Source organism: Chenopodium quinoa, unplaced genomic scaffold, assembly GCF_001683475.1.
Source record: "Chenopodium quinoa cultivar QQ74 unplaced genomic scaffold, ASM168347v1, whole genome shotgun sequence".
In the NCBI taxonomy this organism is placed as follows: domain Eukaryota; kingdom Viridiplantae; phylum Streptophyta; class Magnoliopsida; order Caryophyllales; family Amaranthaceae; genus Chenopodium; species Chenopodium quinoa.
This window is the reverse complement of record NW_018743292.1, coordinates 11,990,731-12,014,649: the sequence shown is the minus strand read 5'-3', so window position 1 is coordinate 12,014,649 and position 23,919 is coordinate 11,990,731. Positions and strand designations below refer to the sequence as shown.

Genomic DNA, 23,919 nt, shown 5'->3' with positions numbered 1-23,919 from the left:
CATCATGTCCAAATATCCCACTGTAATCATTTCCATCTCCACCATAATCCTGCATCAATTATATATTATAATAAATATTAATTCAAACTTAAATTAATACATTTAACACAACATTAACACATAATTAATATCTACATTTTTAATTTGTAAATTTCGTTTCTACATTTAACGGATAATACATTTACTTTCTATATTTACAAAGAATTAACACAAAATTAAAAACATAATTATGTATAATATTATTCGTACACATACAAATTTGAAACACAATCATTTATAAAAGTATTCATACACATAAACAATTAAAACATATTAACATATATTAACACAAATCTAATTTCCACATCATAATAAAAACATAAAATTATTAAACTTAATTTTAAAAAAAAAAAAAAAAATTGAATTGTCAAATTTTAAAAAAAAAACCAAAAATAAAAGAAAAAAAACCATTTCGAATTTTCAAATTTAATTTAAAAAAAAAAACTTAATTTAAAACCATTTCGAATTTTCAAATTTTCAAACCATTTCGAATTTTATTTTTATACAATTTCGCCATTTCAAATTTAAAACCATTTCGAATTTTCAAATTTAAAACCATTTCGAATTTTCAAATTTAAATCCATTTCGAATTGTCAAATTTAAAACCATTTCGAATTTTCAAATTTAAAACAATTTCGAATTTTCAAATTTAAAACCATTTCGAATTTTTTTTAATACAATTTCGAATTTCCGAATTTAAAAAAAAACATTTTGAATTTTCAAACTTAATTTATAAAAAACCATTTCGAATATTCAACTTAATTTTCAAAAAAACCATTTCGAATTTTCAAACTTAATTTAAAAAAAAAAACATTTCGAATTTTCAAATTTAAAACCATTTCGAATTTTTTTAAACACGATTTCAAAATTTCAAATTTAAAAAAAAAACAATAAAAAAAAACACAAATTACAAAAAAAAAATAATAAAAAAAAAAATTCACTGCAGGGCGGCGTCTGGCAGAAACGTTAGAGCCATGGACATGGCGCCTGGCAGGGCCGCCACAACCATTAGACTGGCGCCTGGCCAGGACGCCTGTCTGGTGGTTCTGGCTTCTGAGCTGGACGCCGGTACGGTGGTTGTGGCGTCTGGCTTGAACGTCCATGCTACGGTAGTGGCGTCCAATTTAGGCGCCGGCTCCATTGCACAGGCACCTCTTTCAGACGCCATTACGTACAACGTCAATTTTAACGGTACTTTACCTCGTTTTCCGTTGACGACGACGTACCTTCGGCGTCCCCCGCATCTCCGGCCTGCCCTCCGGTCTCCCCCGGTGACCCAGTATGGCTCCACATTTTTGAGATCGAGATTTGTTCACTTTGCTACAATTTTAGAAATGGGCATAATTGTCAAACCAAGTCTAATTTGTGGGCTTTATATGGAAATTTGCGGGCGATGTTTAACAAATCCCTAAAAAAAAGGTTTAACAGCGCTTATATATTGAATGCTGTTAAATGAAGAAACATTAATAGCACTTTAAGTAAGCGCTATAATTCTACTAGCAGCACCCATAATTTATAGCGCTTCATAAGCGCTATGTTTTATTAAAAAAAAAAAAAAAAAACGCTATTAAAAGCTTATTTTGGTGTAGTGAATGAGAAAAATCTCATTGTTTCCATCAATCCTAAGTGCAGTTAACAAGATTCCCTTGAAATGTCCACTTAGGTGGGCCCCATCAATGTCAATAATAGGTCTACTACACCCTCTCAAAAATCCCCTAACTTGGGCAGCAAAAGAAAAAAAAAAAAAAACAAGCCTTGAATCTTGGAGGCTCATTTGCAGTAGGTTCACCCCATGACACAAGAGCATAACTACCTGGGTTAGTCTCTTTCACCATTTCAGCATACCTAGGCAAAAGTGAGTATGCCCCTCCAAAACCCCCATGAATGATCTCCTTGCACATAGCCTTCACTTTGTAGAACAGCCTTTTTTTACTTGAATCCTAAACCTTTGCATACAGAGTCTCTGTAAAGACTCAACTGGAATGTCAGGATTGGCTTGAATGTCTGATTGTAGATGTCTACAAAGCCACTCAGAACTTACTACAGGGTTTATCTCCGGCCTACCATAACTTGTATGCTCCCATGTCAATGTCTTGATTGCCCAGCTAACCTTGTCTGTCATTGTGAAAGCATGAATCCTCCAGTTGCATGTATCTATAGCACACCTTGCTATATATCTTGTTGTGTCACTCATTTCAACATACACACCAAATCCTTCCTGAATACAATAGTCTTTGAACACATCAAGAAATGATTCTCTGTCTCCAAATATCAACCATGGCTCCAAACTCTTGATAGCTCCAAATTTTACCATTCTTATATGTCTTATCCATGGATGAACTGCCATCAAGGTAATCCTCAAATTGCTTGTCAGGAATGTCATCATGAAGGCAATCTATTTCTGGCTCATCCTCTATAAAGTCTGCAATATTTGCTTCATCATCATCTTCTTCACTGCCAGATTGTATGTAATCATCATCTTCACTATCACCATCCTACCAGACTTATCAGAACTTTCTTCACTTAAATCAATAGTAGGTGCTCTATTCCCATTTCTATTTCTTTCTAATCTCCTTAAAGTAACACCTTACCCCTCAACATTAACCTTTTTTGCGATACTCTTTTTTGACCTAAATCCCTCAGTTATTCATCTACCTCTCTTTTTAGGTTTACCAGGAGATGAAGTACAAGTAGCTGCTGCAGATTGTGGAGGTTGGGTTGGACCTATTCCTGGTTAAGGACAAGTTGGTGGTCTTGGTGATTGAGGAGATGCTGGTGGTGTTTGTGGTTGAGGAGATACTGGTGGTGTGACTGGTGATGGTTGAGGAGAAGGTTGGGATGCTTATGGTAGAGAAGAAGGTTGGGATGTTTGTGGTTGAAGAGAAGGTTGGGATGGTTGTGGTGTTTTTCTTTGGGTTGGCCTTTTTTTAGGTGTGCTTTTCCTTTTCCTATGTGTCATTTTCTTCCTAGAACATGTGGTTTTGGGCTAGTTAAGAGGAGAAGTTGGTTGAGAGTGTATAGGTGGAGTTGAGGGCTGAGTACTTTGTTCGGGCTAAGGCTGAGATGGCCTAGGAAAAACCTAATCAGCTAATGGAGTGTGAAACACTCTTAAATACTCAACATTTGAGTCATCAGCATTAACAACAGGAACCTCAAATGCAACTGTAAAATGTTGTTGTTCCATAAGGTCCCTCTCAACTTCTTCTTCTTCAGCCATCCTCTGAGCCTTTTCCAAATCTAATCTAGCCTTCTCAGCCATTGCCTTAACCTTTTTTTGCCAACTTGCTTCAGCATCCTTAAACATCAAACTATGACTTTCCTTTTCCTCTAAGAATACTTCTATTGTTTTCCTACCCTCATTCCACTCCCACATTTTCAGCATATGACTATCCTCACATAACTCCAACTTTCTATTAGTTTTAGGTGGCAGTACAGACAAACTATAGTATTTAGGGAGGATCACATTTTGCTTGACAAAATCCTCAAACATGAACTCATACAAGTCCATTAGACTAGTTCTGTCAGTATCCTCAACCAATACATCAAAGCCCTGATCTTTGGAATGGACACCAAGCCACACTTTACTCATCCTATCAACAACAAATGACATATTACTTTATTGAACATCAACACACATCATTCATATCAACAAACACATACCTAACCAAATATCCTGATCAACTCGCAAAATTTCATTTTAAGGACTCAAAAATTGTGAAAAAACACTAACCCTAACATATCAATACACACATTGCCAAATTCATACCCATAAATGAGGTTTTTAACATGATTTTTAACAATAATTCACAAAGGTCATGTCAAATAAGCACATTAAACTGATCATTTGAGAAAACCCTAACCCTAACTCAATTTTCGCAAAAAACATTGGAATCAGTACGCGAAATGAAGATCAATAGAGAGATTATTACCTTGCGTGCTATCTCCAACGCCTAAAAAAACTTCACCACTCGCGATTTCCTTCTGCTTCTTCCACTACTTGTGACCGCTTTTTGGTTCGCCCAAATACAACCACAGCTAAAGCTTCAATCTTGTTGCTCGTGTCGTTCAGCTGTTACAGTACGCTTCTTCCTTGTTCATAGATTTGAAGGTTTGAATGATGGTGAAACCACAAAGAACAGAGGAGAGGTTGAGGATGAAAAATGAGAGAGGGGGCAACTTTTTTTTTTTTTTTTTTTCTTTGTAATTGAATAGGTCAATTCACATAGTCAATGTTCTTTACGGCGTCATTAAACACATTAAAGGGAAAAATAGTCATTTCGCAGTAACGGACAACTAACGTCCAAACCTCATTAATGGCACGATGTGTCAATATACTATTTGTCAAAGGCATTTGGTGAATTTTGAAAACCTTGATGGCATTTGGTGAACTATTAAAGTGATCAGTGGCATTTGGTGAAATAGTCGTTTTAATAATAATAATAATAATAATAATAATAATAATAATAATAGGTGGGTTTTTTTTAAAAATAATAATAGTAATCATTGTTATTAAAATACCAATTTAAATCTTAGAATCTTACGATTTTATGATACATGTATATCATACAATTCGATTTACGATTCTACCCGATTTTACATATTTTTCTTAATTAGCGAAATCCTTACAAGTTTAAGACAAACATATATAGTTATTTATAAATATATATTGTCAATTATTGGTTGTATGATGGGTAAACAAATATTTTATATTAATAATTAAGTTTCAAACTCATAATTTAAATATATTTAATTAAATTTAGGTATAACGTCTTGATTATGCATGTCGGTAGAATCTTACAATTTTACGATTCAATTCTAAGAGCCCTTCTCGATTCAAAGTAGAATCCCGATTTTAATTACTTTGTAGTAATGATTAATATTATTTAAATCTTTTATAAATTAAAAAAATTTGTAAAAAAAATAAATTGGCAAACCAATAAAATGATGACACGTATCCCATATAACTTGTGAATCAGGTTACCAACTGGTCACAACTTGTTTGAAGCGGATACCCACTAAAGGTTGTATTATTTAAAAATAATTAAAAGGTTGACTTGTTTTTTGTGGACCACTGAAAAGTTGTACTACCTCCGTTAAATGTTATGTGCAATTTTTGCCAAAAATGGATGATCAAGGTTATGTGCAACTTTCTATTTTCTTTCCTATTTTAATAAACAAAAAAGCTTAAAAAGACTGATATACCCGTACTTAAAAAATCAGATTTGAATAATTAAGTGGAGTGGTCTTATTTTCTCTCTCCCTCCTAATAAAATCATATTTCCCCACCCTTTTTTAAGTGGAGTAGTCCCATTTTCTCTCTCCCCTTTCTTTAATTATTTCCCATTACACTAGCTAATCTTTGCCCCTCAAATTTTGCCTTGGTAACCGCAACCCCCTCCAAAGTTGCACATAACATTTAACGGAGGTAGTATTTTTTTTTTGACAATTTTTCCAAATATTATTCCTTTATTTGACACTATGCAATAATATTTTTCCTACATATAACTTTGAGACGTAATCCATAATTATTTTTATTAGTCGTGCATGTAATACTCCCGCTATTTTCTTTAGTATGATATAGTTTTATTTTTCTTTTTGTAATTACGAATTTTTCATCTTATTTTACAATTGGTTATTTTTTATAATTAAATATAGTCTTAAACTAAAAATAAATAGTGAAAATTACCGTGCATGGCACGGAACCTAACCTACTGTAATATAGCTTTTTTTGTGGGTTGGTAAGGAGAAGGGCCCTACCAGGCCGAAACCTATCACAGGTTTCCACGACCCGGCTAGGCACTTTGGGAATTGGCGGTGGGAGGGGGGAGGGTAAGGGAATCCCAACCCCCAAAGTGCCTCTAGTAGGGTTTGATCCCACAACAGACCAAGCTTTGCTTGGATTTTTTTTTTTTATTATTTTTTTTTTTGGTTGGCCCGAAACCTCTCACTGGTTCTCCCGATCTGAGATAGCAGGCTAGGCACTTTGAGAATATAGGGGGGGTGGAAGGGTGAGGGAATCCCCACCCCCAAAACATAGTCATGTGTGTAATTGTTAGATTCGTTTTGATGTATAGTTTCCAAATATAGTCGTGTATAGATTACTTATTGCTAACAAAAGTTGTTATTGATCAAAGTAATGCATTGACAAGTGTGCCGGCCAAGATAGAACACTTATATTTAAAAAAAATAATAATAACGCAGGGAGTAGATGAATAGTGTAAAAGTCAAACTTTTCTTTACCTTTTAAAAAGCTTACCTAAACTCTTATAAATAGTGTGAGGATATTTATACCCCTAAAAATATTTGTTTACTTATTTTCTCTCATTTATGTTAACAATTTTTAACTCTTATAAAAAGTATGCAGAGATTTATACCTTAAATATATTTGTTTATATAATTTCTCTCATTATTGTTAATTATCAACAACTAAATTTGTGACATAAAACCAAACCAAAAAAACTCCAATAGGACTAACTGCTAACTATGACTAGGCGCATTAACTACCTTAGTGTAAATAAAAAGATTCGGAGAAAGTATGATACGGACAACCCACTATCTAAATAACGATAAGTGGGCAACCCACCCGATAACAGACGGACTTCACTATATTGAATCCGGGTTTGGACTTGACCGATTAGTCTTTCAAACCTTCTATTGCGATCGTCTTCATCTTACTAAAACTCTACCACTCCAGATTTTTCAGAAAATCTCTCAACTTTTTCATCGAATATGCAACAGGTAAATCTTCCCTTTAAATTATATTCTCATTTTTTAAAAAGAAATTCTACTTTTTTTAATATTGTTGTTTTTGTTTTCTGGGTGATTTTTGTGTCTGAGTTTTGCTGGAAATTTTGCATTTTAGGGTACAGGATCAGAGACCCAAGTTACTTGGGAAGATCAGCAGAATATCAACAAGTTTAGTAAACTCAATAATCGATTTCATGAGCTAATTGATGAGATTAAATTCCTCAAGGTGTTTCTCTCTCCTTTCAATTTGCCTCATATTTGCTCCTCTTTTTTTATGATTCTAATTTTTGTGTAAACTTCGGATTTGGGTTTTTGCATTTTTGGGATTAATTTGATCTGGGTATTAGTTATTTGATTCAATTACTGTGTTTTAGGTTTATAAATATTGAAATAATTATTGATTGTTTGAGTTTTATGGTAATATAATTTTTAGGTTTTGTGGAGTAATTAAAGAAGGGAAATTTGGAAGTTGATGTAGGGTTTGTAAAATAAGGATCAATTTTTGGTGTAATAACTCCTTCAGGTTGTAGAGGTAGTGGCTGATTGAAAGATTGTTGGAACTGTGTCAACTTTGTTAATTTAGCGTGTCTTCCTGTTTCTGTATTAGAATAAGACTAGGATGAATTTTATGGACTGCAATGTTGGGAATTTCATCCCAAGTCCCACATGGAAGAAATAGCAAGGGAAGGAGCTATTTATAAAGTGATGCTCAATACACTAGTACAAGGCTTTCTGGGAAGGAGCCCAAAAGCAAAACCGTGCGGGCTTAGTTCAAAGCGGACAATATTGTACTAGTGTGTGTATGAGCATGCATCGGCGGCACGACATGCAAGGGTGCTGAGGACGGAAGCGAAAATTTAGCTACTTTGTATGTTTTCTGATGCCATGTCCATAGGAATATAGGATGATGATTTTGAACTATATTTTTTTAAAGTAGTTATTGGAACCGATAATTTGTGACAGGTCGTGTCTTAGTTAATCTTAAAATTGAAGTATAAGCTGCTTACTATTTGACTTTGAGGATTCTTAAGATATTAACATTGCTATTTGCTAAATTTGCTTCTAATACTACATTATTGCAAGTCTGCAAGAGGAAAGTTTGCATTGATCATATAGTTTGATGGATGAAAAATTAGGCATTTTGTATTGCACATATAACATGATAGGTGAGATATACTGTCATTTTGGGGTATGTAGCTCACAAATAGAAGTACCTGACCACCATTGAGAAGGATGTGTTTATTTGTCCAGTCTTTTGGGGGTTGTATGTGACTATGTGAGGTAACTGAAAAATTGAGCCATCTGTAATTGTGCGAAGCGTCGGCCCTTGTCACTTTGGGCGGTGGCTTGTATGTAATTTTGATTTTTACCTGTTGAAATATGAGTGTTTGTTAAGCGTTCTGTTTCAGATGTGTTTACTATGTAAGCTGGCTAGCTGGTGTTAAGTTATTTATGAAAACAAATTTATAACGATGCTATATAAATTAATTGGCTGCAGAAGTTTATTTCAGTTGTAGTAGGCGTTTATTGCTTTCTTTCTTTTTTTCCCATTGTTTGGAGCCTAGGGTGTGTTGAGGGAGGGGGGCAGGGGATGGGTTGATGAGGGATGCTGATTTTCTGCTTCAATCTCCTATAAATTGATCGTTGCAAAGCTGAAATTACCTTTCCTTTCCTTGCTGCTAGCTGTACTGCCAAGAACGGAAATGCTATAAATTTACAACAGCACTGCTATAAATCTGTACGCCCAATGTTATTGTTTTCTATGGGTTGATGAGCAATGCCAATTTTCTGCTCCAATTCCTAATATAATGATTGTTGCAAAGCTGAAAGTACCTTGCCTTCTGTTCTCCGGACTTCTCCCTTGCTCCTTACAACAGCTCGACTCTAAATCTGTATGGCCAATGTTTTGGTTTTCAATGGCATCTAAACTGTTTAGAGTACCTAATGTAATTTGGTAGAGCGTAGAAATTATTTTCTATAGATTTGGAAATGTTTTTCATGGTTATTATAAGCTTCCATGTGGTAATTTTTTATTTCTAGGGAATTGGTGTGACTTTTAAGTCACTGAGTTAGTGTGACTTTGATTATATGTTGGCCTTCGGGTGGATGAGAGGGAAGAGGGGGTGGGGGGGGGGGGGGGGGCTGGTGGGGGGGATAAAATTCCATTTCCAGACAATTAGTGCCTGGTGTAGAAGGTTTTGAGTTCCTTTCCATGTTAATAAAATTACGTGGCATTCAGCCATTCACACATATTATCGGGTGGTGTGTGTGACGCGGGGGCAGGGTGGGGGGGGGGTAATAAAATTTCATTTCCTGATGATTAGTGACTGGTGTAGAAGGTTTTGAGTTTCTTTCCCTGTTGAAAAATTATATGACATTCTACACATTATTTCTCAGATTTTGTTAAATATTATGTGATAGGCTACCAACTTTTGAAGTGTATTATCTCAAAGTTTGTGAAGGCTGACCGGGTTACCGGCAGAAAGCTTTATTGAAATTCAAAGGGAAAGCCCCAATTCAACTTGAATGTGGACAGTGTTTGGTTCTTTGATCAGTTCATACTTCATTGCATATTATTTCTCCGATTTTAATTCCTAGTTGACTGTGATTTATATACTCCATCGTGATTACACATGTTAGATTCCTGACATTCCTCTCCTGAATAAAATTTGCTATCTGACTTCCTCTCAGGATAAATGTGAGAATTTGGAAGATGCAAGCAACGAGCTGATCTTGACTGATGAGGAGATAGTACGTTTTCAAATAGGAGAGGTATTTGCTCATGTGCCAAAGGAAGAAGTAGAAACTAGACTAGAAGAGATGAAAGAATTGACTGAAAAAAATTTGGAGAAACTTGAAGAAGAGAAGGAATCTATAACCGCACAAATGGCTGACTTAAAGAAGATCCTGTATGGCAAGTTTGGAGACTCCATCAATCTAGAGGAAGAGTAAGAGACTTTTGGACTTTTGGCCTTAGAATTCAGAGTCCAAGAGATCGCAGTAATTTGAACAAGGGTAGTTATTTTTGAAGGCAATACTTTTTTATTTACAGCATTTGCTGCATTCTTCCAGCGATTTCAGAGCATAGGTTATATTTACGTGATTTGTTGATTCGACTGCTTTTCAGTTTTCACTAGGTGGTGTTTGCTATGAAGTTATTCTAATGCTCTGAATTAAACATTTGTTTTTATTTTTTAAAATGAACATAAATTGAGCTGTCAGAGGAATCAGGTTGGACATTCAGATGTAATTGAAGTGTGGAACTAACAGATACATTACAAAATAATTTCTACAAAGTTAAAAATTTTGCTCAAAAAAACGTAATTTCAGAATATATCCATGCAGTAAAATTCTTGAAGCATAGTTGTTGCATCCTGCAGCAATAAAGGAGAGTTAAGTAATCGGTAATCCATATAAAGAGTGTGAGCTACCATTGTTTTAAGATGTAGTTCTACTCCCTAACAGAGTGTGAGCTACCATTGTTTTAAGATGTAGTTCTACTCCCTAATAGAGTGTGAGCTACCATTGTTTTAAGATGTAGTTCTACTCCCTAACAGAGTGTGAGCTACCATTGTTTTAAGATGTATTTCTACTCCGTAACAGAGTGTGAGCTACCATTGTTTTAAGATGTATTTCTACTCCGTAACAGAGTGTGAGCTACCATTGTTTTAAGATGTATTTCTACTCCGTAACAGAGTGTGAGCTACCATTGTTTTAAGATGTATTTCTACTCCAAACAGAGTGTGAGCTACCATTGTTTTAAGATGTAGTTCTACTCCCTAACAGAGTGTGAGCTACCATTGTTTTAAGATGTAGTTCTACTCCCTAATAGAGTGTGAGCTACCATTGTATTAAGATGTAGTTCTACTCCCTAACAGAGTGTGAGCTACCATTGTTTTAAGATGTAGTTCTACTCCCTAATAGAGTGTGAGCTACCATTGTTTTAAGATGTAGTTCTACTCCGTAACAGAGTGTGAGCTACCATTGTTTTAAGATGTATTTCTACTCCAAACAGAGTGTGAGCTACCATTGTTTTAAAATGTAGTTCTACTCCGTAATACATATAAAGAGGGTGAGCTACCATTACTTTAAAATGTAGTTCTACTCCATAACACCTACGAAGTACACCGTAGTGTTTCTTCAACCCAATTTTGAGGTCTGAATTTACATTATTATTAGGTCTTACAAAATGTGTAGTAATGTTTTTTCCTACTAAACTTCAAACTATTGTAAACATTAGGGCGATGTATAGCAAATTAGCATTCGATTCCTTTTATTTGTCATATTATCTTAATAAAAAGGGAAAAATAAAAATGAAATTAAAAAAAGTGATATAATGTTGAGAGTGGGATTTGAACCCACGCCCTTTCGGACCAGAACCTTAATCTGGCGCCTTAGACCAACTCGGCCATCTCAACTTCTGTACCATTGTTTCCAAATTATTGTTTATTTCATTTAAACTCAAGTTTATAATACTATTGGATAAGTGAAAATGATACTAAGGTTTTTTTTTGGTTTTCTGACTCTTCTCGTATCTTTCTTGATCTCAATTATACCATGAGTAGGACCTGTTATGTTTTCCCTTTGTTGAATTGCCTTGTTCAATCTAACTTGTAGTTGCTTGTTTTTTCGCTCATTGTCTTGTACTTTGTGTTTTCCAGTAATTTATCAACTTAATCATTGTTTCAGTTTCCTAACATTTCATGTCAAATTGTCAATCTATACTCGTATACATCTGTGAACAAAACTCTGTAAAAACAAATAATTTGTGTCTTGAATTTTTTATTGCATTGTTGAACTTTTATGATAGTTGAAACTCTATGAAATTCTGAACAAGAGCTTGCATTGCTTTCGGTTAACAATGCTGGCATCTTTAATGATGGTCACATTATACTCCCTTTGTTTGGAATTATTAATCATATATATTACTTAAGGTGTTTCGAAAGAGTTATCAAATTCCCTATAGTAGTATAGTAATGTATTAGGTCGATAGATGAGTCGATTACTACTCATGTCACCTCCTAATACACGAGAGGTTAAGATAATGCAACAACTAATACCGTACAGGAAAATTTAACGGGAATAATCCAACCTTTGCTCCGTTCTCCCATATTAATCCAACCTTTCGATTATTCCGCATTAATCCAACCTTTGCTCCCCATTTTCTCCCAGCAACCCTTGTAGGTTAACAACCGGTTTCAACCGGTTTTTATGATGACGTGGCACTTCATGATTGGTTTTTTATTTTTATTTTTTTAATTTACTTGTTTTTTTAAAAAAAAATTGGGTAGTAAAAAAAGTTTTTAAAAAAATAAAAAAAAAACCCCACCCCTGCTGTTTCTTATTTCTCTCACTTTTGCCACATCAATACAGCCCCGCACCTCTCACCTTTGCCACATCAATTCACAGCAGCCCACAAACCACCACAACCATCCCCTGCACCACCGCACGTATCTCCTCCTCCAGTCACAAACCAACCACACCACACACCTAACTCCCCTGTTTGCCTTCTCTTTCCACCGCAACAGCACCCAACAACACCACCGCACCAAATCCCGACCTCCGCACCTAGCACCGGCCACAGCTCCGCAAACCGCAGCTTCACACTCCGATGCATGGGAAGGGGAGGGGGCGATTATCGGGGGCTAGGGAAGGGAATCGGGGTCTGGGAAGGATAAGGGGTGGTTTCGGGGTGCTTGGGTGGGTTATAGGGTGGCTGACGAAATTAGGGTCTTGGGGTAGTGGTGGTGGCTGGTGGTGGTGGGGTTTTGTGGTAGTTTCGGGCTGTGGGGGTAGCTTAGGGTGGGGTGGGCAGTGGTGGTCGAAAATGGAAGGGGCGGTTCTAGTGGTGGGGACGGGGTGGAGGGGGGTTTAAATCAGGTGGTTGAGGTGCGGTAGGTGGTGGCTGATTTGGTGTTAGTGGTGGTTGTTTTTGGTGTAAGGTGGTCAAGGGTGGCGACCGGAGGTGGAGCAAATTTCTAGATAGATTGCTATGGTGGTGAATTTGGTGATGGAAGAGAGAGAAAGAAGAAAGAAGGTGGTTTTTTTTTTATTTACATATTAAAATAAAAAAAAAGTAAATTAAAAAAAAAGAAAAACCAATTAGGAAGTGCCACGTAGCACTTATAACCGGTTGTACCGGTAGATGACCTGTAAGGGTTGCTGGGAGAAAATGGGGGGCAAAGATTGGATTAATGCGGAATAATCGAAAAATTGGATTAATATGGGAGAACGGAACGAAGGTTGGATTATTCCTGTTAAATTTTCCTACCGTACAAAATAAAAAAAATTATTAGTGCATAGTCTTAAAAGATCTTAATAGGCAAGTTAGCTGCTTTTAGCATCACTTATTGAGTTATTTCATTATCATTGAAGCAGTACCTTTTGCAACCTCAATGACAATGATGGCTCTTATCTATTACGAAGTAAAAACATAACAACAGAATTTAGGATAATATTATCCTCGCTAATAAACCAATACAAATTACGTATCCTCGCTAATAAACCAATACAAATTACGTATTTGGATAAGATATCAACATATCACATAATTAGGGATGGTTTAACCGCAATTAAATTAATTGCCATACTTCACCATCAAGATGTTTTTTATGCAATCAACATCAACATATAATAATGCAATGTCAACATAGCTGAAATTGAACTTTTTTTTAATTGCTGACAAATTTCCAATGTACAACTTCGTAAGAAAAACTTGCCATTTTCAACCATCACACTACAATTAAAAAAAACTAACCCAAACACAAACCAAAGCAATTCGATCCCATTCAGACTCGGCTCGAGTTCGAATGAAAGTGTTAAAAACCCGACCCGACCTGAGCAACCCAAGCTCGAGTTCGGCTCGTCTCAGCTCATTAACATCCTTTTACACGTATCAAATTTACAATTTCCCAAAAAAAAAAAAAAAAAAAAAAAAAAAAATCAAACTCTGGCGTAAGTAGGTCTCAAAGGCTGACCTTCAAAACCAGGAACAAACCCAGTTAACCCATTACCATCAGCAACATCATCTTCATCCAGAAACAAATCATCAACACTTCGAAACGCAGCATGTAATCCAACAACAAAAAACCCAATCACAAGCGAAACCAACACATTCAATCCAACCTGGGTAAAAACCAATGCGAGAATCGTAACAATGGTGAGCCCAAGAAGAACAAATCGATCATCTATCGAACGATGGAAAACAACGATTGGGTCGTCTCTCGAAAGATAGAGGAAAAGCCAGAGAACGAAAACAGCTAGGAAGACGATCATGGAGATGGGGTGCCAAAGAAGGCTGAGGAAGAGGATGGAGAGGATGATGAGGGAGTAATTGAAGCGGAAGTAGTTAAGGTTGCGGCGGAGGCGAGACATGGCGGCGGAGTAGGAGGTGGGGAGGGAGAGGGAGGAGAGAGAGAGGAGTTCGCGCCATGGACGGCGGTGGGAGATTAGGGTTTGGGTGTGGTGGGTGGCGCGGGTGATGAAGGTGTCGATGGAGGTGGAGGGGGTGGTGGTGGTGGTGGTGGTGGTGGGGATTGTGCCGTAGTTTGGGGTGGTGGAGGTGGGTAAGGGTTTGGTTGACATTTTGGAGGAGAGCGAAAGGTGGAGAAGTTGAGAGAAAGAAGAAAACAAAGGGTGGAAAATGGAAAGAGGGAATATTGTTGTTGTTGTTGGATGGGCTGATTGTGTGGGATGGACTTGCTATTTTTGTGGCTTTGTTGGGTGATATGGATGAATCGGTGTTTTGGTGATGTGCAAAGTGAGTTGTCTAAAGTGAAACCAACTAGAATTTGATCCGAGAATTGGGTTGGCTCTCAATTTCAATCAGTAGTTTATGGAGGCGGATATGGTACATCCGTTCAAAAAAAAAAAAAAAAATTAAGCGAAAAGAATATTGTATAGAAATGTAAAAAGCATTTAGTCAAAGGGAAAAGAACATGGTATAAAATTGTAAAGAACATATATCTAAAGTGAAAATAATATATTGTTAAAATGTAATGAACGTGATAAAAGAACATAAGAGATATAAAAAAAAAAAAAAAAAAAAAAATTTAATAAATAAAGCTATTAATAACAATGAACATGACACTATTTTATAAAGAACACACTGTTAAATAATATTCTTTATCTCCGTATTATTTGATTATCAGTGTAATGTATTTTTATTTGTGACGCAATATTCATTATTTACTGTGAAATGTTCTTTAAATTTTGTTTTTAGATTATGGTGGGTGAATATGAATAATGTTCATTACATAACATCATCATGTTCTTTATTAATATTAGGAAAAAATTACTTTAAATAATACCACCTTTCACCCATCCACTAAAAAAAACAAGTCGACCTTTTGGTTATCTCTAAATAATACCACCTTTGGAGGTTGTCCGCTTTAAACAAGTCATGACTAGTTGTTGACTTGATTAATAGGTATATGGGACACGTGTCAATGTTTGATTGGGTTAAAAAAATATAATTTGTTTTTTTTATTTAATATTTTAATTTTTAATAGGTAATAATATTAATTATTATTATTATTATTTTTGTAGTAAAAAAAAAAATAACCCCCCCCCCCACCAGCCACCCTTTCCCCTCCCTGCCAAGGCTGCCAACACCTCTTCCTGGCTGTTCGGCGCCACAGCCTCCTCCTCGCGCCGGAAAAGCCAACCCCAGCATCTCGCCCCTCAACCCTATCGCCCCCTCCCCTCGCATCCATAGCCACCCCCACCCTCATCCCGTAGCCACCCGACCCACCCCCACCCTCATCTCCAAAGCCACATGAAACCAATCCCAAAACCTACGCTAAACATCTCAAAACCCAAAAATCGGCCATGGGATGGGGTTTTTTGGTGGTTTTTCGATAAGGTGGGTGGGTTTTTTCTGGAATTCGAGGGGTTTGGGTGGTTGGAATTCATGGAGGAGAAAGGGAAGGGAAGAGGAAAGGGGATTTTAGGTGGTTTTCGGGTATGGGTTTCAAGGGAAAGTGGAAGGACGACCCGAAATGGAGGGGAAGGAGGGTTGCTAGAAATGGAGGGGATGGGGGGACTGCCGGAAATGGAGGGGATGGTGGCTACGTATTAATGAAGGTGAAGGGGGGAGGGGAGGAGCGACGGCCTTGCAGTTGGTGCAGGCCGAATTTCGCTCTGTAGTGACAGTAGCCCAGCGTGGGTGGGCGTATGGTCGGTGAAGTGACTGGCTACAGGTGGCTGGGCTCTGTCCTGGCTGCCGTTGCGGGCTGCTGCGTTGGCTGGAGTCTTCTCTGGCTGACGTGGCAGCACATCATATTTCAAAAAAAAAATCATTTATTTTAAAAATAAAAATCAGTTTTAATTTTAAAAGATATTATCAAAATATTTTAATTGTAATTAACAATCATTAAAGTTGTTATTAAGAGTTAATTACATTATTAAACGAAGTTATTAAAAAAATAATAAAATTAACCGGTCATTCAGGTTGCAGATTAAATAACTTGTTTAAAGCGGACAACCTCCAAAGTTGGTATTATTTAAATAATCAAACGGTCGACTTGTTTTTAGCGGACGGGTGAAAGGTGGTATTATTTAAAGCAATTTTTCCTTAATATTTTGGATGTTCTTTAGATATACAAAAATAATATAAAGTTGAATGTTCTTTACAAAAACAACTATATGTTCTTTACAAAACAACTATATGTTCATTCCGCATTTTATCAAAAATCCGGATGTACCAAGCATGGTACATCCGCCTCACAAAGAAAATTTCACTCGAATTCAACATTGCATACTCGATATGTGGCCGACCTGAGGAGATTGTCACTCAATTTGAATCCAACAGAACATGCATTTAACTAATGACAATTTAAAAAGTTAGGGATATCTCAAGTGATTAGAGCTTGAGCTATCCTTCTCGGTTTCAAGAGATTCTGAGATTGATTCTCACCCTCATCCTTGTGGCTCTCTAAAAAAAATGCAATTGATGATATTATAAATTTGAGATGAACAATGTTTAGAATCAATCTGAGTTAACTTGAACTTAAATTTGACCAAATTGTTGTTAATCCAACTCAATTCTATTTTATATAGAAATCAACCTAAAGGTACGGTGAATGGTTCGCAAGCTAGGCCGAGCTTTGGCGAAGAAAGTTGGGCCTAAAAACTTAGCTTGCAGCCAAACCATGTACTATTGTGGGGAAAAAAGTAGCAATTTTTCAAGACGGTCAAAATTATAACTAAAAATAAATTTAAATTAAGTCGAATTGGCTGGTCTGAGGCCGGTTTCAGGCCTAAAAATTATGCCCACATCCAGGTAATTTTTGGACGGAATAAGCAAGCTGAGTCATATATGATCACCTCTAAATCAACTCGTGGTGCTCGGTTCAACTTAACCTGAACTCCATTTAAACTAACGCATAATTATCTAAATTAAAATAACCCAATTTGACATGCACAACTTGATCATATTTATGTTAATGTTGCTCCCTACTTTCTCAGTTAATTCAAATACTTTTTTTGAAAAAAAAAAAAAAAAAAAAATCAAACACTTATTTAGACATAGAGTAAGTGCACCATTATTTATTTAATACTTGTAGGTCATAGTCAAAAGTTAACAAATGCAAGAAAAATAGTTAGATATATTATTAACTTTTAAAATTACAAGTTTACAACACTAAAACAGTGAAACTTAAAATCAATTACTTGTCATAAATTAAAACATATGAATGTTATAAGTTGCCACAATACTTATCCGTTGTTTAACCACATAGTCAAAACTAATGCAAGAAAAACAATTACCATATTCAAACTCTTTTACTCACAAAAAAAAATAAAAAATAAAAAATAATAAATAAATATATATATAAATAAAATAATAAAATAAAACAACTCTCATTAAAACAATAAGGGTAATGCTATATGTAGCCCTAATTAAATACACTGTTAAAAATTGTATAAAATTAAGAATTCATAACAAAAACACGCGCAAATCAGTGTGATTAGTATTTATATTTTTATGATTTTCTAAATTTATAAGATTTCTAGTGTAATAATGCTTATATATAGCCCTAAGGGCTATGTATAGCATTTTCCAAACAATAAATATACAAATCAGTATCAACTACTCAGCTACTCTCTCCGTTTCCATTTTATTATCGACTTGTTGCATTTAAAAAATTTAGAATTCCAATACTTATGGATTCTAATTTAAAGATAAATATATTATTGTAAATATAGTCATGTTGAATTTTATTAGATTTATCTCAATTTTAAATATGTAGTCTTTATAATGTAATATATAGCTTGAAATTTTTAATTACAATATTACATTATTGAAAACTATGCAAAAAGTTAATATGATAAACAACAAATAAATAAGGCGGCACTCACTAGGTTTTTTTTTTTTAAGTGTGTTATCTATCAATCTTCCTAGTTTTGGTTTATCTTTTAACATGACAAAGATTCAAAGAAATGTTCATTTTTACCCTGTCTTATCCAACCACATTTAGTCTATTTGTACCATTTAATGATACACAAAAATTTGAACAACTTTCACTGATTATCTATTTTCCTTGATTTCCATTGCTACAATAACTAGCAAGATGTATGATTATTAAAAATATATATATAATTACTTGATATAAAGTACATGAAAGTTGTATAGTGGAGTAATAAATCCTTTGGAGTAAACACAATACTTATTCAGTAATTAAGCACGGTCAATATTAGCAAATGCAAGAGATTTAACTCAAGTGAAACTCTAAATTAAGCTCTTTAAGGTGATGAAACTCTAACTTACTAATTACTTGCCATAAAACACATTAATGTTGTCATTAGGATTATAAATAGAATATGCTTTCATTGCCTATGCATTGTTTTGGGATGTACGATATTCATACACCTTTGTTGCACGCCTTCTTATACTTCTTCAAACCTCAAAAAGAATTAATCTAATGGGATTAGAAGTGATATTAACAATATTTGTAGCAAGTTTGCATCTATATTGGGTTAATGGAGAACCCCCATTGGCCTCACCCCAAGTACCTTGTTTCTTTATATTTGGAGACTCTCTATCAGATAGTGGTAATAACAATAACCTTGTAACATTAGCCAGGGCCAATTTCCAACCATATGGGATTGACTTCCCTGATGGCCCCACTGGAAGATTTACTAATGGCAGGACTACCGTCGATATTATCGGTAATTTTTCTTCCCTATTTACCTTATTTATCTTTTAAAAGAAATCGCCTTCACTTTCATGTAAAATATGATTTGATTACGAGTAGTCGAATACCATGTATATTACAGAGTATATATATATATAAAAACTCATATTTTTATTTGCAACCTCACTATGTTCAAATTGTTACTTTTCAAATGGGCTAAATCTGGTTATAATTTGGGTTGGGCCCATTGCCCTAAATGGGCTAATATAATCTCTCTTTCAAACCAAATGTTTTTTTTGTTATTATTGGTTTTGCTTGATGTAATTATTGATTATCACTTTTATTACTCCGTATTATTATTATTTATTAACTGTTTTTTTTTTTTCCCTCAGCTGAAAATATATTTATTTCAAATAGAATTGAACTTATCATCCTTTTTTGGCAATTATTCACACAGGTGATCATCTTGGTTTAAAGAGTTACATCAAAGCCTTTCCAATTGTTAAAGAGCAAGAAATAGTTGATGGTGTAAATTATGCATCTGGTTCATCTGGAATTCTCCCTGAAACTGGCTTTCAAGTGGTAATAATAACATCTTTAATAAAAACATGGGCTAAGTTACAAAAATGTTGATTATTCATGTTTTAATATTATTAATAGAAAAATAAAAGAAAATGTACACTTCATGTAGGGAATTAATCAACAATGAAAATGGCTATTATAAACTCATGCATGCAATGTTTATACATTAACACTTAGATAAACAACTATGTACGAGTACATTTTTTTTTTTTTAAATAGTTGTTATACAACTTTTACCATGAGTACCCATCGATATATTTGAAAAAATATGCCTATGTGAGAAAATAGCAGCTTTTTCATTGAAATATTAAGGCCGGTGAAAGGGCAAATGGGACAATGTCTTGGTAATAAAGGGAATACAACATAGGACATACAACTTTACATTTTTTCCATAACAGAGAAGATCATTTGACTAATCTTTTCTAAACATATACAAGTACTCCAAAAATGTTAATGATGATCACTTTGCCTATATTATGTGTAGGGAGAACGCATTGGTTTGGATCAGCAACTGCGCAACCACAAACAAATAGTGTCAAGAATTCAATCAAAGCTAGGCCAAAATAACTCTGCTGCTCATCTCAACCAATGCCTCTACTCCGTCAATGTCGGGAGCAACGATTGGATGTTTAACTATTTCTTGAGAGCACCTCCGATAGTCCAATCCCCTCCCCAAGCTTATGCTGATAGCCTCATTACTCAATTATCCGGCCAATTAAACGTACGTATGCTAACAAAAAAACCATCTTCAATCTTCCAAGTATAGTCAATCATATTTCTATATTGTAAAACGACTTATACTTTGAAATATCTTGTAATATAAGTTCTTGTTACTAATCTGTTTCGATTGTTATTGGATAACTCTTGTAGACTCTTTATGATCTAGGAGCCAGGAAGGTCATATTATTTGGAGTTGGACCACTTGGATGTCTTCCTGTTTTGAATCCACAAGGAACATGCTCGAAATTCATCAATGATATCCTAGAAATGTACAACACCAAGCTAAGATCACTAGTCGATACATTCAATAAGAACCATACCGATGCCAAATTTATTTGGATCAACACTATGGAAATCGTCTCCCCGAATAATCTTCAAGGCCTAGGTACATTTCTTCTCCGTGTTTTCATTTCAGACTTATACTCACAATAACCCACAAATTAAACGACTCTGTTTACGTTAAATATTGAGTAACGTTGTACTAAAAAACCCAACTAAAAATTTAATTCAAAAGGCTAAAATATTAATCTATAAGCCACAATTCTTTTGTAACCTGTCTCAAAATAATGTCACTTTAAATTTAGTAAGTTTAAATTGAACTCTACTTCAGAAAATGATCATATATATTAGCATGGAAACGCAACACTATTTCATACAAGATAATTCATACTCCGTATTAGTGATTCTTGGTTGAAAATCTTGCAGGTTTGAAGGTAACAAATGTACCTTGTTGTGGGATATTGGAAAATTTGTTATGTGATCCGCTCAGTATTCTATGATAGAGGGGATCGTGCTTATTGGGACCAAGCCCATCCCACCGAGGCGGCTAACATAGTTCTAGCCGGACGAGCCTTCAAAGCCCTGAATTCGACCGATGCGTATCCTATGGACATAAGCGGCCTAGCTCAGCTCTAAATTCATGGACTTCAAAGCCAATAAGTATAGGATCATATCATCCATAGAGATAGTTATATGACATTGATGTGCTTTCCATCTTAACATATGTTTGTTGAATTTGGTCTTTTTAGACTATTATTTGTAGATTTAGATTGACAGAAAGAAGTAAAACTTTTGCCTCAGCAACTTATTTACTAATTAACCGTTTTACAAATATTGCAACATTTGGTATTTATATAATTTTGTATTCTCATATAACCCATTCTTAATTTCTTATTTTATTTCTAAGAAAAAACGTACTTGTATAATTTTCTAAATTTGTCTCAAATTTCAATACCTATTTTCTAGTATCAATTTTTCTTACAATTCTAATCAGAGACACATGCTGCAAGCTTGCAATACTTACTAAATAAATAATGTAAATGTATTTAATCTGACATCAACTATATCAGATGAAGAACACTTATACAGTATCATTAAAATTGGTAAAATCAACCATATTTTATTTTGTAAATTAAGTTTCCAAATGTAAATCTGTATATTATTGGAATTCATATTCTAGTGTATAATTTCAAACAAAGTGTGACATAACATCTCAAATCAACCAACCAAAAATTGTAAAAAAAAAATAAAAAAAAAAGTTATCTAAAATTCATCCTAAGAGACTTAGAAATGGCGCCATTCTTCAAAAAACCATCAACTTGACCAATCTTTCTCTTTCGCGTATTCGATCCGGGGGTGAAAGCAGAGGTAGACAGGGGAGAAAACAGAAAACTAGATCTAAAATCAAGAACTTGAATGGGTTGTTGACAAATGAAACAGATTGGTAATATCTTGAAGAGGCTTTCTACAAGAAATCTTGCGGCATTTGATGCTTTTACTGTGAAATCTAACCACCGGGTTATTAACTTTCTTTGAAGATGTGAAAGGTGGGATGTTCTCCTTGTTATCTTGCTTTAACACCTCCATTTAACTTCTCTAAAAAAAAGGATGAATAAGAGAATTAAATTGGTTGGTAGACAACCTCGAAACCGATTCGTCGAAAGAATGGACTAATATAAAGAAGATGATTGATAATGGTTGAGAGAGAATTGAGTAAGTGGAGAAATGACATTGTAGAAATGAGATATATAAGAGAAGAAGATTCTTTCTTTCTTTTCTTTTCTTTTTTTTTTTTTTCTCTTTTTTTGGACATTTTGATTTTCAATTGTTTGGATTTGTTGAAAATTCAAGATTTGAAAGTTTATGAATATTATTTAGGAGAATCAATACAAAATGAAAGGAAGTGGGAAGAGGCAGAATTTGAAATTCCCGGGGTTTGAGATTTGTGAAGTAATGACGAGCGGCGCGCAGCTAAGATGTGGGATTTTTAGGCGCGCTTTGAGTGTAGTTGGTGTTGTGGCGGGTAATGTTTAGCAAAATTGAATAAAAAAATTGGGTGCCTCAAATTTTAAATTTTTATTCGAATTTTTTTTGACCCCTTCCAAATTTGGCAGGCTTGTAAGAAATTGCTAGTATCTACGTATTAATTAAGGAGTATCTATCTACGTACATTAGGTCGAGGGTTGAGCAAAACTATCGAAAATCCGATCTGTAACTGTTCCGAAAATTAGGACATCCGATCCGATAACCATAACGTATTGGGTACCCATTTCGGTATTTTGTTATCTGGTATGGTTATTGGGTACCATTTTAAAATTAACGGTTATCCGATCCGATCTAATAAGCAATTTTTTGTTTTTTTCTACTTAAATCTATTTATCCAAAATCTAAACTCTTACTTTACTTCATAATCACTTTATAATATCAATGATTAGTAATATTATTAATAATTTAGTCAAGATCATATGATATTGTCGTTAATTAGTGTTAAATCATAACATAACTACAATATAAGTTTAATTATCATTATTGGATATCTTATTGGGTACCCGATAATCGATCCGAAAATCCGGGTACCCAAATTCGGTTTATGGATATCACTTTTAGTGATATTGGTTATTGGTTACCCGAACTATTAGTACTAACGGTACGGGTACCCGTCCCATGCTCACCCCACTCATAAGTACATTGTACATCACTTGATAATTTATGTGCTTTAATAATTGTCTCATTGCGAAATATCTAGAGCTGTCAATTTGGGTAAACGGGTTGGGTTTGTGTCAGTCAATTTGGGTTAATGTCGTAACCTATGCAGGTTAGGTTCGGGTTGGGTCATGCTTGAGTCGGGTCACGTCGGGTCATACATCTTATCGGATTTGGGTCGGGTTTAGGTCGGGTCAATAACTGGTCGGGTGAATAATAGGTCAGGTTTAATTTGGATTTTAACGGGTTAAAATGAGTTAAGGTCATTCTCAGGTTCGGTTCAAGTCAATAAATTGCGGGTTGTAATCAGGTCGGGTCATTTCCAAGTCAGGTCATTCTCGGGTTCGGTTCAAGTCAATATATAATTTGCGGGTTATGATCAAGTCGGGTCAGGTTTGGGTTCGAGTCTCGAATATTGGGTTAATCTGGGTCTCGAGTTGATTTCAGGTCGAGTCATATCGGGTTTGGGTACATTTTTCGGGTTGATTTGTTAACAGCTCGTGTATTGATGTTAAACCTGTCAATCGGGTCGGTCGGGTCAAGTGTGTGTCGGGTCACTCCGGGTCATGGGTCATTTTGGGTCGGGTAATACTACAGGTCACAGGTCAAGAAATGCTCAACCCTAACCCAAAGTTTCGGGTTCAGGTCAACCCAACGGGTTTAGAATTATTTTTTATTTAATTTTTTTTGGCTAATTTTTAGAAATTTCTGATTT

The 23,919-nt window shown here is 35.0% G+C and overlaps 2 protein-coding genes, 1 non-coding gene and 1 pseudogene across 3 annotated transcripts; 2 read left to right on the top strand and 2 right to left on the bottom strand.

The window, feature by feature from the left end:
- Nucleotides 1-6,625: 6,625 nt before the first annotated feature.
- LOC110737070 (probable prefoldin subunit 4) lies at nucleotides 6,626-10,082 on the top strand. The gene is made up of 3 exons (XM_021917439.1): nucleotides 6,626-6,777; nucleotides 6,902-7,012; nucleotides 9,478-10,082. Exons 1-3 carry the CDS (start codon nucleotides 6,769-6,771, stop codon nucleotides 9,736-9,738), a joined length of 381 nt encoding a protein of 126 aa, XP_021773131.1. The 5' UTR covers nucleotides 6,626-6,768; the 3' UTR covers nucleotides 9,739-10,082.
- Nucleotides 10,083-11,123: 1,041 nt separating this feature from the next.
- On the bottom strand, nucleotides 11,124-11,204 carry TRNAL-AAG. The gene has a single exon. It is a non-coding gene; the product is annotated as a tRNA-Leu (tRNA).
- A 647-nt stretch (nucleotides 11,205-11,851) lies between these two features.
- Nucleotides 11,852-14,712, bottom strand: LOC110737069 (PRA1 family protein E-like). The gene has a single exon (XM_021917438.1). The coding sequence runs from the start codon at nucleotides 14,368-14,370 to the stop codon at nucleotides 13,729-13,731; it is 642 nt and encodes a 213-aa protein (XP_021773130.1). The 5' UTR covers nucleotides 14,371-14,712; the 3' UTR covers nucleotides 11,852-13,728.
- Nucleotides 14,713-18,707: 3,995 nt separating this feature from the next.
- LOC110736077 lies at nucleotides 18,708-21,137 on the top strand (annotated as a pseudogene).
- The last annotated feature ends 2,782 nt before the right edge of the window (nucleotides 21,138-23,919 follow it).